The sequence below is a fragment of the Schistocerca nitens genome, chromosome 6, assembly GCF_023898315.1.
Source record: "Schistocerca nitens isolate TAMUIC-IGC-003100 chromosome 6, iqSchNite1.1, whole genome shotgun sequence".
NCBI classification, from domain to species: Eukaryota; Metazoa; Arthropoda; class Insecta; order Orthoptera; family Acrididae; genus Schistocerca; species Schistocerca nitens.
The window spans coordinates 6,995,204-7,013,186 of NC_064619.1; the positions used below are offsets into that span (position 1 = coordinate 6,995,204).

General features: G+C 36.6%; 1 protein-coding gene across 5 annotated transcripts in view; it reads left to right on the plus strand.

The window, feature by feature from the left end:
* Nucleotides 1-8,045: 8,045 nt before the first annotated feature.
* Nucleotides 8,046-17,983, plus strand: part of LOC126262727 (protein abrupt) — a 106,542-nt gene continuing 96,604 nt past the window's right edge. For 2 of the 5 annotated variants that reach the window (XM_049959525.1, XM_049959530.1), the window contains exons 1-2: nt 8,132-8,344; nt 9,482-9,847. In XM_049959525.1, coding sequence (XP_049815482.1) covers nt 9,650-9,847 — 198 coding nt within the window. In that variant the 5' untranslated portion in view covers nt 8,132-8,344; nt 9,482-9,649. The other 3 variants (XM_049959528.1, XM_049959527.1, XM_049959529.1) reach the window with 3 other exon arrangements.

The window sequence follows — 17,983 nt, forward strand, 5'->3', positions numbered from 1 at the left end:
ATATCGAATCTAACTTGTGACGTTCCAGTTCTGTTTACATCGGATCTTGACGTGGACGGAATGTCACGCGCAGATTGAGACTTTTGTTTCCTACTTCTCGCTGTTTCTAAATCCTCCTGCGAGAGATTTAGTGATCTTTCGATATTTTCTTTCCAACGCGAGAATTCTTCGCCAAGTTGTTCTCGAACTTTCTTTAACCCTTTGTTGAAAAAATTCTCCTCCGAACTCTCTGAAATTGACTGTAAAGCTACTTTCACAGTTTCTTCTATGGTTTCCGAAGGAAAATTTTGCCGCTGTAATGTCATTTCTGAAAACTTTCCCGCAAGTACATTCATTCTATGTTCCACTGTCTCCTGTTTTTCCTTCACTTCGTCAAATTGCTTCTTTACATTATCTTGGGATTCTATAATTTCTGGTATCATAGCTACGGAACACTGTATGTCCTCTTGAGCTTGTATTACTTGAGGAAACAGTTCTACTTGTTTTTGTATCGGGTCAATTTTCACGGATACATATTCGGTTAGTTCCGCTTTTAATTTACTATTGTTTTCTTGGCACTGTTGGCGGACCTGCTCAATTTGAGCAATAAGATTCTGTTCGGTCCTTTCTGCCTGTTCTTTTATTTCCTGTGTCTGGGTATTTAATCTCTGATCTAATTCGGTAAAGGTTGCTCTTAACTGATTTTGTAATTCTGTTTGATTTTCGGCTAATTGATTTTGGAGTTCATTTTGTATAACGGATAAGTCTCGTTTTACCTCCGCTTGGCCTTCGGCTAATAGAGACAACTGTTGCATAATAACAACTAACGTGTCAACAACAGTCTGATCAGCTGTTGTATGAATGTTTTCTGAACCAGCGGGATTATTTATATTGCTACCGCTAGCCACAACAGTCTCAGAATTGCTATCCGTGGCCTCTGCTTCTGCGCAAACAGCTGAAGGCTGTTGCACGTCTCGTTGCTGATTCAATGACATTTTAAATGCCGCTCTAGTCAATAACAATAAATAACTATCAATATCAGGTTCTAATCACAAAATACAGTTTCAAATTTACTGTCGTAGACACACTTAACTTTCAAATTACTTCACAGATGGTATAAAGTTCAATGTCCAAATACGAAAATCACACAATATACAGTTCTACAATCTTAACTACTATCTGGAAAAAAGTTCTTTCTAAATTGATTTCAAACTATTTTAACTACAGTATAAAAAAATTAGATTTCTCTGGCCTTTTTCTGTAGTCTCGGTGTTGTCCAATAGTTGAAATCGTTTCTTGGTATCAGCAATCTTTTACTATGGACACCGTATCTCACTTCAGGTCATTACTTCTCGTTCTCGTTGGTTTTCATGAAACAAAAAATACATATATTATATAACAATCCAAGAGAGTCCTGTCACACTGGCGCCATTGTAATTTTTCGTTGTATCTACGTAAATATGTAGCTCTCAATTCGTTCGATTAATCAATCATTCATGGTAGGAAACACAGTCATAGCTCAGTCACTCAAAATGATTCTGAAATTTTACTTGTTAGAATGAAAGCAGGCGATGATTCTTCTTCTCTGCAGGCTCGTGCTTTGCGGCAGTCTGCTAATCAGTACAAATAAAATGCCTCGTATTTTTGGGAGCGTTGTATAATCAGTCGGGAAACCTCACATCAAGCGGATATTTGGCTTTGATGAAGTTTAACCTTCCGAAGAAGTAATGGAGCTCTTGGATTATTAAATGCAGGTTCGTATCCAGTCTTTCGGAAGTTCCCTTCTGATTAACAACTACGCAATATATCGATGAATATCATTAATTCTCAAATGTCAGATACAGACCTTTTTCATGAAGGAGCCATATATATATATATATATATATATATATATATATATATATATATATATATATATATATTTCACTTTTTAATCGTACAATTTCGTATCAGTTATCTTCTGTCATAAATCTCAATAATCAGATTACAGTTCTTCAAAACAAAACTCCGGCTAATCGGCACGAAGACAATCTCGGAAGCTCCCTCTCTTTTTTTTCTAACAACCACCAGAGAGAGTGCTACAAAGAATACTTATGCGCTCATGGCATAGCTATTGTATGAAACTACTTTTCGCATGGATTCTGCGAGTATGAAGATAGAAAATTAGTAAACGTCATTCAAGGGTAGAATTGTATCTGAATAATTCATCGTATATAAAGAGATATTACAAGCCCAACTTTCAGATTACTGGGTCAAGAACGTACCAATAATTTTAGTGGATCTTCCTGCTTTTACGATCCTAGAATAGCACACTACTGACGCAGAAACGGCTTGTTGTTGTTGTTGTGGTCTTCAGTCCTGAGACTGGTTTGATGCAGCTCTCCATGCTACTCTATCCTGTGCAAGCTTCTTCATCTCCCAGTACCTACTGCAACCTACATCCTTCTGAATCTGCTTAGTGTATTCATCTCTTGGTCTCCCTCTACGATTTTTACCCTCCACGCTGCCCTCCAATGCTAAATTTGTGATCCCTTGATGCCTCAAAACATGTCCTACCAACCGATCCCTTCTTCTAGTCAAGTTGTGCCACAAACTTCTCTTCTCCCCAATCCTATTCAATACCTCCTCATTAGTTACGTGATCTCCCCACCTTATCTTCAGCATTCTTCTGTATCACCACATTTCGAAAGCTTCTATTCTCTTCTTGTCCAAACTAGTCATCGTCCATGTTTCACTTCCATACATGGCTACACTCCATACAAATACTTTCAGAAACGAATTCCTGACACTTAAATCTATATTCGATGTTAACAAATTTCTCTTCTTCAGAAACGATTTCCTTGCCATTGCCAGTCTACATTTTATTTCCTCTCTACTTCGACCATCATCATTTATTTTGCTCCCTAAATAGCAAAACTTCTTTACTACTTTAAGTGTCTCATTTCCTAATCTAATACCCTCAGCATCACCCGATTTAATTTGACTACATTCCATTATCCTTGTTTTGCTTTTGTTGACGTTCATCTTATATCCTCCTTTCAAGACACTGTTCATTCCGTTCAACTGCTCTTCCAAGTCCTTTGCTGTCTCTGACAGAATTACAATGTCATCGGCGAACCTCAAAGTTTTTACTTCTTCTCCATGAATTTTAATACCTACTCCGAATTTTTCTTTTGTTTCCTTTACTGCTTGCTCAATATACAGATTGAATAACATCGGGGACAGGCTACAACCCTGTCTCACTCCTTTCCCAACCACTGCTTCCCTTTCATGCCCCTCGACTCTTATAACTGCCATCTGGTTTCTGTACAAATTGTAAACAGCCTTTCGCTCCCTGTATTTGAAAGAGAGTATTCCAGTTAACATTGTCAAAAGCTTTCTCTAAGTCTACAAATGCTAGAAACGTAGGTTTGCCTTTTCTTAATCTTTCTTCTAAGATAAGTCGTAAGGTTAGTATTGCCTCACGTGTTCCAACAGTTCTACGGAATCCAAACTGATCTTCCCCGAGGTCCGCTTCTACCAGTTTTTCCATTCGTCTGTAAAGAATACGCGTTAGTATTTTGCAGCTGTGACTTATTAAACTGATAGTTCGGTAATTTTCACATCTGTCAACACCTGCCTTCTTTGGGATTGGAATTATTATATTCTTCTTGAAGTCTGAGGGTATTTCGCCTGTCTCATACATCTTTCTCACCAGATGGTAGAGTTTTGTCATGACTGGCTCTCCCAAGGCCATCAGTAGTTCTAATGGAATGTTGTCTATTCCCGGGGCCTTGTTTCGACTCAGGTCTTTCAGTGCTCTGTCAAACTCTTCACGCAGTATCTCCCATTTCGTCTTCATCTACATCCTCTTCCATTTCCATAATATTGTCCTCAAGTACATCGCCCTTGTATAAACCCTCTATATACTCCTTCCACCTTTCTGCCTTCCCTTCTTTGCTTACAACTGGGTTTCCATCTGAGCTCTTGATATTCATACAAGTGGTTCTCTTCTCTCCAAAGGTCTCTTTAATTTTCCTGTAGGCAGTATCTATCTTACCCCTAGTGAGATAAGCCTCTACATCCTTACATTTGTCCTCTAGCCATCCCTGCTTAGCCATTTTGCACTTCCTGTCGATCTCATTTTTGAGACGTTTGTATTCCTTTTTGCCTGCTTCATTTACTGCATTTATATATTTTCTCCTTTCATCAATTAAATTCAATATTTCTTCTGTTACCCAAGGATTTCTATTAGCCCTCGTCTTTTTACATACTTGATCGTCTGCTGCCTTCACTACTTCATCCCTCAGAGCTACCCATTCTTCTTCTACTGTATTTCTTTCCCCCATTCCTGTCAATTGTTCCCTTATGCTCTCCCTGAAACTCTCTACAACCTCTGGTTCTTTCAGTTCATCCAGGTCCCATCTCCTTAAATTCCCACCTTTTTGCAGTTTCTTCAGTTTCAATCTGCAGTTCATAACCAATAGATTGTGGTCAGAATCCACATCTGCCCCTGGAAATGTCTTACAATTTAAAACCTGGTTCCTAAATCTCTGTCTTACCATTATATAATCTATCTGATACCTTTTAGTATCTCCAGGATTCTTCCAGGTATACAACCTTCTTCTATGAACGGCTTACAGCGCAATAACTAGAGTTCCAGCTAATTTGTTTAATACCACACCCGTCGAGTATGGCATTCCAACTTTCATTTTCAACTTGAAGCGGTACATTGTTTCACTACAACTAATCAACTAATAAATGTTTGGCATTATGTTACAACTCCTGTCCGCCTGCCTTCGACCACCCTGAACTTATGATGTCTTCAGATGTTTTCGTAAGGCAGGCCTGTCTATGACAGGCGGTATCTGATACACCCACACTACGAAAAGCACTTTGTTGTAGAAACACCTCTTGATCAGAAGACAGTCTTAACAGACATGCCCAAGCCAGTCTTCCTGCTGAAGAATATGATTCCTGGATTGCCTAAGTCAAATTCAAGTAGACAAATAGCTCCAGGTATCAAACCTTCGGAGCATCATCAGCCAATCCAACAAATTACATAATCTGGTCGTACAGTGCACTTCTCAAAAAAATAACTCAGCATTTCAATGAGAAGGGAATAGCTTGTGGCTATAACTGATGTAGTGATATGTAATCTATGTTAAAAATATTGATGCACATTGGAGTAGTTAGTCTTTTGTTTATTTGTTTATCGTATCCACCGCAACACGTTTGTCGGTCAGTGACTGTAGTTTTGGGTTGTTATGTAGTTCTAGGTGCTCAATAAAGAGTTATCTTATCCAGAACCACACTATATATGAAATTACTCATTTGTTACTAAACTTAAAAATTGAAAAAAAAATGTTGAATTCCAAGGCTACGTGGTATTCCGTTTTCAGAAGACTAAATTAAATCCTTATTTAAACCATGTTGCAATACAATTATTATTCCATTTCTCTGTATAAACCACCATAATTCTCCACAATATATTTATATATCAATATAACATTTATTATAAAAGACTTCTTTTGGAATATTACCAAGCTCTTCCACTTGTGAAAGCTCGTGGAGAGTTGCATTATACAGATGTACATTTTCAGTAATAGTACTTTTCCTCATTCTGGGAAATTCTGTTAACTGTCAGAAGTTGTATAGAGAATTGACAAAAGAATTAAAATACTGCATAATGTACAGTATGTGTAGTGTGACTTGCATTTTAAAAGTTAGTGATCTGTTGGAAACTGTAAGTATAATTTCTGAGTACCAATCTATCATTTGTTTTTTGTTTTACTGGTGTGATATCTCAAATTCATTACTTTTTTATCAGGAACTATGTGCCCAGTATCTTTCTAACATCGAGCTCCAAGAAATACCAAGTTTTATGTATTTCTCCATTAATGTATAGTTTCCACCCTTTACATGTGGCAAGGAAGTCGTGTCTGGTTTTCCATGTTCAACATACGAACATTAGAGCATTTATTTCCGACTGCTGGTAGCTGTGTGGTCAGTTTTTTATGGCTTGTAGCTCAATGCAGTGGCGATTTTAGAGGAGTGGTCAAAACTAAAACTAGTCCTTTATGGCTGATCATGTATTTCAAAATTACAACCAATATCATGATTTTTAAATCACTCAATCGAAGTAGAAGTGTCAATACATTGTTGAGAAAAATATAATTTCTGGAAGATAGTGGGTGTACATCAAAATATTTATGAGCTCAACCGCCATGCACATTGGTCAGAGAAGTGTGGATTTATTGGTAATGGTAGAGTAACTTAAGAGAATCTGGAGAGCTCAGCGATCAGTATCGCCAATTCAGTATTTGTCGAACAATTATTTTTTTATGGAGATCATCACATTAGAAGAGTTTAAGTACGCCGTATGGCTGAAATAGGAATAGCTGAACGTTTCTTGAGGTCACGATAGCAATAAATTGTTATTCCACAGAGTAACTCTATGTTTCGATTGCAGTCTCAAGTTGATTATCTTCCTGATATCACATCATCGCATTTTGGTAGTTTACAATATAGGTCTATGACGCATTTGACGTTATTTACTTGTATCTGCATTTATTCTCAGTCATTAAAATATTTATTTCTGAAAACGACCATACATTTACAATTTACACATAATACGTAACGGTAATGATTAATTTCCCGTTTTAGTTGTTATAGTGCCAGTGTTATTTCTTAACTTACAACGTAGAATACAACATATAATTGAGAATATGTTTCGGAATGTTGATAGAAAGAAAGGAAGGTTGCGTGCACGGTAAGTTCTACAAAAAGTGCTAGCAGTGCCTTTCAAACAAATATTGTTCCTGAGTTTTCCAGACTTAAAAATGTTTGATTTCCAAAACTTATGTTTCTATTAGGAAGCAAATTTTGAATGTTAAAAGATGTATTTAGATAAAATGTATAATGTCGTTTGAGCAACAGGTGGTAAGGGAGGGGGAGGGGGGAGAGCGAGAGAGAGAGAGAGAGAGAGAAATATTTTTTATTTAATAGAATAACAAATTAAACTGTAAACTATATTATTTTCCATAAATAAAAAGAAATTCGAATGATATACGGTACAACAATGACACCAACAATGATTGAAAGTACCGGTACTTGCTTTTCAGCCCGAGATTGAAAAGATGTTAAACTGATCAATTACTCGTGAATGAAAACAGGCACTACACTGATGTAATATTCTAAATTATTTATTGCTTTTCTTTCACAGAGTGGCTTTCTGGTGTTACGCGGCATCTGGCACAAAGGTTTCACCAGTGTCGTCTGTTTCCATTTATCATGTACAAAATATTCTACAAAGAACTGACGTAGTCAATCAATGTCATTAGATACTTCTTGCTGATATATATTCGACCCAAGGAAGTAAAAGAATAATTGCGTCCAATTAAGCGACGAGGAGAGCTCAAAAGACAATATACCGCATATATAATTTCATTAATTACTAGGGATACGTTATCTGTTCTTAATGTCAATGTGGGTTTCTTATGAAAGTGTGCCGTATCGAATTTTGGAGATACTGAATTGCTGCTTCAAAACTACATGTCTGCAATAGTAAGGATGATTTCGCAACAATTGAACTATTTTAATACTCTAACTTCTGTTTTTGTTTCCGTTGAAACTTCACTGATAATTTAACGTGTGTTTTAATAGGTATATTTTTTGTTTGGTTAAGTTACCGTGATTAATTTTTTAGTATAACAAATAATTTTTAGCAAATCAGAGAAGACTTGGAAACGTATTCGCATAAAATTAGGCTTAGCGGTATTTGAAATTAAGTGAAGATGTTTGAAAGCGGTATAGAAAGAAAAAATAAATAAATTATTTTAGGAAGTTAATTATGCATGACAACTCATTTACTTCTATAAAATAACTATCTGTAGCTTCGCTGCACATTTAGCCAACGTCTGAACGTGTGAGCTAGTTTTCTGGACGGCGAAATTTCGTGACACATTTCACTACGCGCAAAAACTGTAGTCATATGTTCCTCGGAGTCTGATTTTAATTCGCTATATTTCGCGTTCGGCTCTGACCGCCGCGGGCGTTAAGCGTATTGGGCATCAATCGGCTTGGCAGGAGGAGCAGTCGTGCGCAAAAGCGCGGAGACACTACGGGTTCCTGCCAGTGTTGTATTCGCCTCGGATCAGGTGGGAATAACGTGTTTTAGGATGCGTCGTGTTGTTTTTGTAGTGTGTGGTGGCCTCAGATCTCAGTGTGTTTTATTTTTAGAGCGGGGAGGCGCAATTCATGTTCGTGAACATGGCCGCTTTTTTTGTGCGCTTTGAAGTTTTCTTTGCAGCCATGATGGCTAAGTGAACCTACCGGGTCATAAGCTAGTAGGCGTCGTACTTGGAAGGTCGTGTCTGGGGAGAAGGTCTGTGTGCTCCGATTTTTGTGCGGAAAAAAGCTGAAATATGCTACAAATGTGATAGTTTCTCATTATATTAGTTGTTTCACACATCTTACAGTGATATTTCGTAGTTATTTTCGTATATTTTAAAAATAACAGCTGCAGTAAGTGTGAGCAGCGATGCATCGCAGACGGAGAGCAGACAGCAGCAGAAGATGTTAGATATTTTGTGAAACGAAAGTGAAAATTGTGTTAGTAATCTCACAGTTTACTTGTTTTATAGTGCAGGAAGTGTTCTGTGCAGAGTATTTTTATTGACATTACAAGAAATCGGCTGTTTACAGCAGTGTTATGTATGTGTGTTCAGAGGTTGACAGCTGTCTGCTGGAAGTGTATTTTTGAATTTTACGCAAATTTCAGTGCTTTTGCTATCAAAATTTGTGGTTTCCTCTTCCAGTTTATCGAAATATTGTCGATTATTACGAAACATCGAATGTCATCTACGGATTGGGGTACAGTGATAAAAATTTTGGAGGTTAGAAGTATTAATCGACTATGATTATGATAGCAACATTAACACCGATGAATAATATTGTTCAAACAGCAGTACCTTAGTTGATTTTACGTCAAAATTTGTGCTGTCAATGATGTCCTGTTTGTTATTGTTACGCAAAATGTTGCGTTGTTTGAGTATTTACGTCATATATTTGTTACGTTTTGAAGAAAATGGCAGTGATACAATTTCTTTTCCTCTTATTTTGTGTAACGAAAGTGATTTCGGAGTATCCAAGTGACCAGTACCAGAATTTTTTTGCCAACCAGTATGTGTGTCCGAAGTATTTCTCGGCTCTCATTTAAAGTTCTTAAATGCCATCAAATTAAATAATAATGAAAGGCATAAATAGTAATTATTCGCGGTTTCTCGCTCTTGCTTATTGAAGTTTCTAACTTACTGGAACCGAAAGCTAAGTTCATGTCAGTCATTATATTCATGGAATCCTGTGTCCTTTTCATATATCAATGCTTGATTTTCACACAGAAGGCACTGTAAACTAGTATTTACCTACAGACAGGCTGTATTTATAACCCGTATATTTGCATGCTTGTTGCAGTAAAACTGTAGACATTGCACTTGATATAGATCTCTCTTAATGATTTCAGGGGTCTACTTCTGCCAAATGGGAGTGAGTGTTTAGGAATATTCAATGACTTGAACCTAGCGTATAGAAAAATAAAGCAGCTGCTAGCTGGACAACAGTAGCAGCACAGAATACAGACTCCCAAGGACTCCAGACCTGATGCTGTAGTGGGACATTGGACATCAGACAAATGGGTGAAGTACAAGATCCTGAACAGCAGTATAGTCTGCGTTGGAATGACTTTCATGCCAGCATTATTTCATCGTTCAGACATCTTAGAGATGAAGAGGATTTTGTGGATGTTACTCTGGCATGTGATGGATGTTCCTTCACAGCACACAAAGTGGTTCTATCTGCTTGTAGTCCATATTTTAGAAGACTGTTAAAGGTGAGTTTCTGTTAGCACATGACATGCTCATTTTATGTAATTACATGTAAAATACAAATGTTTGTGTATGTGTCCAGAACCACCAAATCCTTGAGGATCTTTTTTTTTTTTCCACAGAACATGTGGTGTGGCTTACATATGTTGCATTAAATTAGTGTTTGCATTGTGTGACTCTTTAATTTATCATTTTTAGATGTTGCCATCTGTATAGATATACCAAACTTGCTCGGGTGGGAAAACTGTAATTATTACTGTTAACACACAAAACAAGACATTCTGAGGAAGCTTACCCCAATTAAGCCATGCATGATGATGTGTACCAGCCCTGTGCTTATGCAGGTCTTGCATATTGCATCAGAGAATTAATTCTGTACAAGATGTTCCTCATACACTTTCTGTTAGTTATTCATACATATAATAAACCTATGTACTGTGCTTGTGATATCAGCCAATCTTTTATACCTGACTCTTTCTGTTACAAAAATCTCTCTCTCACTGTAGAATGTATTCAAGAACCATGCCGGTAAATGTTTGATCTTTCATACCGAATTTGGCAGTCGGATAATAAAGTGGAAGCTCGTATTGCGTGCTTCAAATGGTTTTTGATGACCTCAGTATTGCTAGTTTTTCTGCTTAAAGTGAAATGTCCTGAAACATTTTCAAACATTTGCTAAATAGGTAGTACATTATTACATTTTTTTTTCTCTTCTCGCAGTCAGTATAGACTATTTGAGGGTGAACGAATGAAGTGGCATATGATGGTGGTCTCTCAATCAGTAGCAGTAGGTAAATCTTGTATCATAACACTTGGGAGTCAAATGTCCCAAGCTGTTGTCAATTATATGTGAAATACATGACATTTTCATACCACAAGTTTTTTGGTATTAACATTTTGTGGCCAGCTCATAGAATTTCATGGTACCTGTACCTAAGAACAAGTGGATCAATAGAACACCTATGTTCCATCCTAAATTTAATTGTTGCAGTAAGAACTCTTTGTCATGCTTTGCTGTCAGACAGAGATGTTGTCTTGAGCAGGACTATGAATTCTGTAACGTAACGGAATAATGTTGCATGTGAATCTTTGGGAACGCAGAACTCAAGCCTGGATAATTATATTTTGCCTATGTAATTTAAGAATTATTTCCAGTCATTCCTTACTTTCACATCTAAGGGAGCTACATGATCTTAAGTGTAATGCTCTGCCTACATTATTCTGGGCTAGAATGTGGTATTGGAACCCCTGAAATCTTTGTTATAGTGTCTGACTCACCTGTAGTGTAGCTCGAGGTTTCGGTTACATTGGAAAGTGATAATCAGAAAGCGGATAGGTGAAGCCAACAAACGTGAATGCCAAATAGAGATTGTGGTAACAATTGAATGTAGCATGGCCTAATGTTTATGTTTGCACAATATTTAATGTGTCTTGAATATTTCTCAGGTGTTCAAGATTGTGGCATCGTCCAAAAGGTGCTTTTTATATTATGCCACCCAGGTGAGTACCTGAGAAATAGTAGATTTTCCTGCACCAGGAAAGCCTAAAATAGTACATATTTAATGCATCATAAAAACCAAAACTGCAGAGTGAATTCAGAATATGTGTCTTACATAATGGAAAGGTCTCCAAATATTTTGACACATTGTATGTACATACATGATGCACAATTTATTAAAAATGCAATGAGAGGTCAACTACATAGGTTTTTTCACTTTTCCGTGTATTTCAAACAGTTCAGATCTGTCTTCATTCTCATATTGCCTTTCACTGTCTAGAAGTTTTTGCTACCATATTTTGGCCTCCAGTATGTTCCCTGTTGAAACTTTTGCTAAGTTGTCCATATTTCAGGTACATTTTCATTCTTCCCCCTGTTTACAGTATTCCTCGTTCTACATTTCTGCCATTGTAAATAGAGATTTTATTATTATTATTTCCCAGTTACTGAAAATGGAGAGAGTTGGTGCTGTAGTTTATGCAGATTAACACAATTAAATGACAAGTGACAACTATTTAAGGGACAAAATAAACTTTTGCTTTATTCACACAACACACATTAATACATTTGGCTATATTACATTGGCCATCAACAAACACGGAACATGTGTATTCCACAGAGTCTAATGCACTCTGCACATCATATCTTGTGTGCCACTATGCATGCTGTAAAATGTTTGTTCACATATCCTCAACACTCCCCCTTGAACAAATATTTTTCAGATACTCAACAGTATGCATCCCAGGTTAAACCATAATGTTTCACCAAGTTTAATAGCTCCCATATTATCACAAAATACAACAGTTGGCTTTAATGTTGGAGGAGATTCTATTTCACTCGTCAGTGTACGGATCCAGAGAGCTTCTTGGATAGTGGAGGACAAGGCCATATATTCAGCTTCTACAGTACTCAAAGCAACAGATCTTTGTCTCTTACGTGATGATATCAGTCCTCCCATTAGTCTAAAAAAACTTCCAGTGATGGAGTGTCTGCTTTCCAGCTCATTTCCCCAGTCTCCATCACTGTATCCTTCCAAATTTACATTTCCAGTTTTAGAGTATTTTAACTTACAATCAGCAGTTCCATTTAATATCTGAATATTCTCTTGATTGCCATCCAGTGCTTTTCTCTCGGATCACTGCAAAACTTGCTTACTGCATTTGTAGCAAATGCAATGTCTGGTCTGGAAGTCGGTGCTAAGTACAGTAGACTTCCTGCAGCTTCCAAATAGGGTACTTTCCTCACATTTCTTGTCATCATCAGTTATTAGCAGCTTTGCATTACGTTCTATAGGAGTAGAAATAGGTTTACAGTTTTCCATATTGAACTTTTCTAAGATTTTGCTTGTGTACAGAGATTGATCATCCATAATTCTTCTGTGTTGGCACTTCTTAGAATCGTCATGCCTAAGTATTGATTAATTCCTGCTAAATCAAGCATATTAAATTCTGACCATAAAAAGAAAAGGCCATTTGGCTTTCACTATTGGCTAAAATAAAAAAAAATCATCTACCCATATGGCCATGATTGCAATTTCTTCATTGCTCCTTTTATGACATATACTTGAATCTGCCTTTGACTGTTACATGCCTAGTTTTGTGCAAACATTTATTCCAGCAATGGCCACATTGCTTTAATCCATGTATGCCTTTCTTCAAACGCCAAATTCTCCTTTTCTCTTGATAAGGTTGCTTAACTTCATCAAGTGGAATCATATATATTTCCTCTTCCAGCCTTCCATTCAGATATGCTGTTTTCACATCCATTTGATGAATTGATTAGTCTTCCCTTACTGCTAGAGCTGAAAGGTGAATGATGAATACTTCACCACTGGGGAGGAAGTTTCTTTGTAATCTATTCCTTCTTTCTGGGAATATCCTTTAACTACCAGTCTGGCTTTGGATTTTGGTATTGCATTTCCAGGATTTTTAATTTTAAACACCCATCTTGTTCTTAGTGGCTTTTCATTTTCAGGCATGTCAACCCATTCATATGTATCATTATCCACAAAAGATTGCAGCTCCTTTTCAATAACCTTTTTCAATCTCGAGCACTTGAACTTGCTAAAGCTTCGTTAACTGTGATTGGTTCATTGTTGATTGTTAGGGCAGCATACATTTCATACTCGGGATATTCTTTTGATTTTGCTATACGTGAAGACCGCCTTAAACTGACTTCCTCTGTTGAATCTTCTTCCTCAAGTTGATTCTCGGGTAGCACATCAGCTTCCTCTTTATTCTTGTCTTCCTCTGTTTAAGTTTCCACCTCTGTTTCAGCCCTATCACACATTATGCTTGGTTGCATTACTCTATCATTTTGACTATTTTCTTTATTTTAGGTCTATAATCCTCCAAAAATATTACATCTTTACTACTTATTATCTTCTTATTCATAGGATTATAAAATCTGTAGGCTTTTGAATCCTCACAGTAGCCAACAAAAATATGTTTTTGAGATTTTGCATCCCATTTTCCTCTTAATGGTTTTGGAATCTGAACCATGGCTTCACATCCAAAGACTTTTAAGTTCTTTAGATCTGGTTTCTTCCCAGTCCATACTTCATAAGGTGTCTTGTGTCTCACAGCTTTGGTAGCTAATTAATTAAATACACTGCTGTTGACACAGCCTCTGCTCAAAAACACTTATACAGCTCAGCATTGCCTTTTCTACGATCATTCTGTTGGCTCTTTCTGCAACTCCATTCTGAGAAGGACTGTAGTGAATGGTAGTCTGATGCCTAATGCCCATTCCATTCAACTGTTCCTTAAACAGTCTGTTTACATATTCTAATCCATTGTCTGAACCAATCATTTTAATTTTCTTCCCAGTCTGTCTTTTGACCGTTATGCAATGAACAACAAATAAATCGTTCACTTGATCCTTGCTACTTATAAAATAAACATACATGTATCTAGAAAAATCATCTATGAATGTCAGGAAAGAAAGCTACCTCTCCATAGGTCCACAGAGATCTTGAGTGTAGGAGTTGCAAGACTTCGGTAGATCTGCTCTGGCTCGATTTAAATGGCAATCTAGCCTGCTTCCCTTGCAAACACACCTCGCATTGGACATTAATCATTCCATAATTTTCCATCACAGTTGCCATATTCTTCAGTAAAGTCATACTTTTCTTATTCAAATGTCCAATGCCACAAGAAACCTTTTGCAGCATAAACAGAGTGATTTCTTGTTTCAGCAGTATTTTGAACTGTATTCACTTTGTAAATACCTCTTACATTACTTGCAGTATCTACAATATCACCAGAAGAGTCTGTCACTTTGGCTCCTTCTGTAGCAAAGATAACTTTATTACCATTCTTTACTATTTTGCTTACTGACCACAAATGAGTTGCAATACTCTTTACATAACGTACATCACGAGCAGTGACAATGTCCTTTTCTCCATTCACAAGCAAATTAAGATCCACTTTTCCTGCGAGTCACACCTTAACTTAACTCCGTCACTTGTGGTAAATTCCAATGTCAGTCCTTGACTGAACATCACACAAACCTGACGGAGCTTTGGTAATGTGCGCAGATGCTGCTGAATCTAGGAACCATTCTGCACGATCATCACTCGCTTCATTAAAAGAATAAAAAACAGAAAATGCCTTACCTTTAAGGGTAGTCTTTCTCTCAGGACTACTAGAATTAACATGCTTCTTTTCTTTTATACTTAACTTTTGCTACACTGTGAAGCAATATGTCCAATTTTCTCGCATCTGAAAAGTCTTATTGGCTTTTTCTTCCTGTACTTAGAGTATAAAGCGTACACTGTTTCTTTTTATGAAGCATTAGATTCTGTTTCATTCTTCACATTCTGTAGAATCTTTACTTTAATACTATCCGCTGTATGGGTATTCCCAAACTTTTCAAACCCATAATCATTGGCGAATATTTCTCTGGTAGTCCAACTAACAACAAATTTCCGATCCATTCAGCTGCAATTTCAAAACGGATATTCCTCAGACAGTTGTAGATTGAAATTATTTTATTCACATATTCATCCACGCTTTTACACTTATTCTATCTTGTGGTTATCAGCTCACGAAGTAATGCTACTTTTCCGGTTAAACCATCTTCAAATGAGAGTTTCAGTTTGTCCCATACCTCCTTTGCTGATATAGCCTTTTCTGTGTGAACATAACTCACTGGATCAATCAAAAGGATTAGTTTTAATTTCCCCTTCCGATCCTTAGTAGCAAAACTTGATTCCGTAGGTTCCAGTTTACCGTTTAAGACTTCCCATAAGTCATCCAAGTGCAAATACGCCTCAATGGGAAATTTCCAGGTAGAGTAATTTTCAGGCCCTACAAGCTGCTCTATTTGCAGTATCTGTGTTGTACTCATTTTACAGTTATTTTTCTTCTTCATATAGCATACACAATCTAACTTTACACAAACTTCGTCGCACCTTTTGCACAAATGCACATCACCTTAAAGCTTATTATTTCGCTTTAATCCAGCTGGGCCCATAACCTGTTGTAGTTTATGCAGATTAATGCAGCTAAATGACAAGTAACAACTTTTTAAGGGACAAAATAAAATTTTGCTTTATTCACACAACACATATTAATGCATTTGGGTATGCAAATATATTACATTTCCCATCAACAAACATGGAACATGTATATTCCACAGAGTCTAATGCACTCTGCACACCATGTCTTGTGCGTCACTATGCATGCTGGAAAATGTTTGTTCACATATCCCCAACACTTGGATATTTCTTTTAACTGCAGAAACGACAGGCAAATTGTTGATTTGGTGGCACACTGTAGTAATTTACAGTCATTGTTCTGTGTGTTCTTGGTCCCCTGTGGTCTCTGGAATCATTTTCACAACTTGTTTGGAACAAAGAAATGGTTACTATTCAACATGAAGGCTTTATCAGTAAGAACTATAACTTGAATAATTTAACTTTATCACATTAGTGGGGGGAAAAATTTGCTGTCATGCAGCCGGTCACACTTGACTTCATTATGAATGTAGCAGCAAAACGAGCAACACAGGGAGCATGTTGCACCCAAGGAAGATCTAAGATCTGCTGGGCCATACGGCCCACCTTTCTGAAATGTCAGTCATAAAGTTATTTTAATCAATGTATGGCAAAGTACTACTTAGAAATTCCTCTGTTATGTAATAAAACTTGAATTTTCACCAAGTGACTTTAGTTAATTGTGTAGAAAAGTTTGTTAAATGTGGAGAAAGAGTTAGAAATGATTAACCCAGAGTTCTGGCTATGCTACAGATCACTCTCAAGATTTGACAAAGGCAATAACTATAAAAACGAAATCTTGGTTGAGGTAACAAGCAGATGTCATTTAGATGATCACTTTGGGGGGGGGGCAGCATCACTTTCACACAAGAGTGATCCGTATGAAATTGAAGATTGTTTTTAATCAGATTTGCAGGCCTATCTGGTGAGATTCGTGCAAAAGTTCTGAGACCCACTATATGTTGCTACTTTCATCAGATGATACAATTTTTTTTTTCTAAGCCAATATTCATTCACCACTCTTATTTCTAATATTGCCTCAACTAAGTTTGTTTTTGGATAGGTTCTGTCTTGATAAAATAGAATTTTGTCTTCTTTTTAGCCAGACATGTTTCTTTGAAGGTAGAGCATAACTGCTGATAATTCATCAGTGTTTATTTTATTTTCCCTCAATTACATAACAAAAAAGTTGCTCCTTACTATGTGTACATATAGAAATTTTAGTTTTTAATAAAACATATTTACAAATTTGATAAGACAAGAAAAGAGTGAGCGTAAACCTCAAGATGAATATTGCATCATCTATGGGAAAACAGCTAAACAGTTTCATGAATGAAACAAATGCCCCACTTTCTTTTAGTTCCTATGAAAGTATGCAAAGTCTTTCCATGACTTGTACTTCTGCATATTTGTTTCATTTTTGTTGATATTAAAAAAAAAGTATACGTGGGATTGACATTAATATGGAAGGACCTTTAATGGCATCGTCATGAGCAGATGACTTGTTCTTACCTTTTCCTTCATTATATAAAGAAAGAAAATAGTGAACACCAGCTGCTTACATGATGTTTGATTATCTGTTACTAAGTCAGTGTCTATTAAATTTTGGAAATTTGTGCTTTTACAGTTAAAAATGAGCTGGGAACTGAAAACTGAAAAACTTTGGTCATGTAAAATAAAGAGTCCAGAAAGTGTAATTATAATTGTTAACTTTATTGCCTTTACAGAATTTGTTCATCCAAACTTTGTTCTTAACCTCTTACCTTTGATTATTAAAACTTACTGGAACAAATTCTGAGCTCTAATGTAATGAGATATCTTGAATGGAATGACACCCTCAGCTTTGGATTCCTGCTAAAAAATTAAAAGGTTGTTTACCTCAGCCTTGGGTCTTGTATGCAAAGTAAATTACAGCAGTCCCTCTGTGAAATTCTCTCTCATGCTTTAACTGTTATTCTCCAGTCTTACATTTATTTTTGAAAATGCTGCTTGTGTATCTTCTTCGTTGGATCCTTCTCTAAACAGTTTTTTTATTTCATTACTATTCACATCAGTTGCTTGTAAGTAGCCTTTTCAATTCATATTTTGCATTCTTATTTTTTCTCCTGGTGTTTCTTTGATGTAGATTCAAATGTTTGTAGGTGT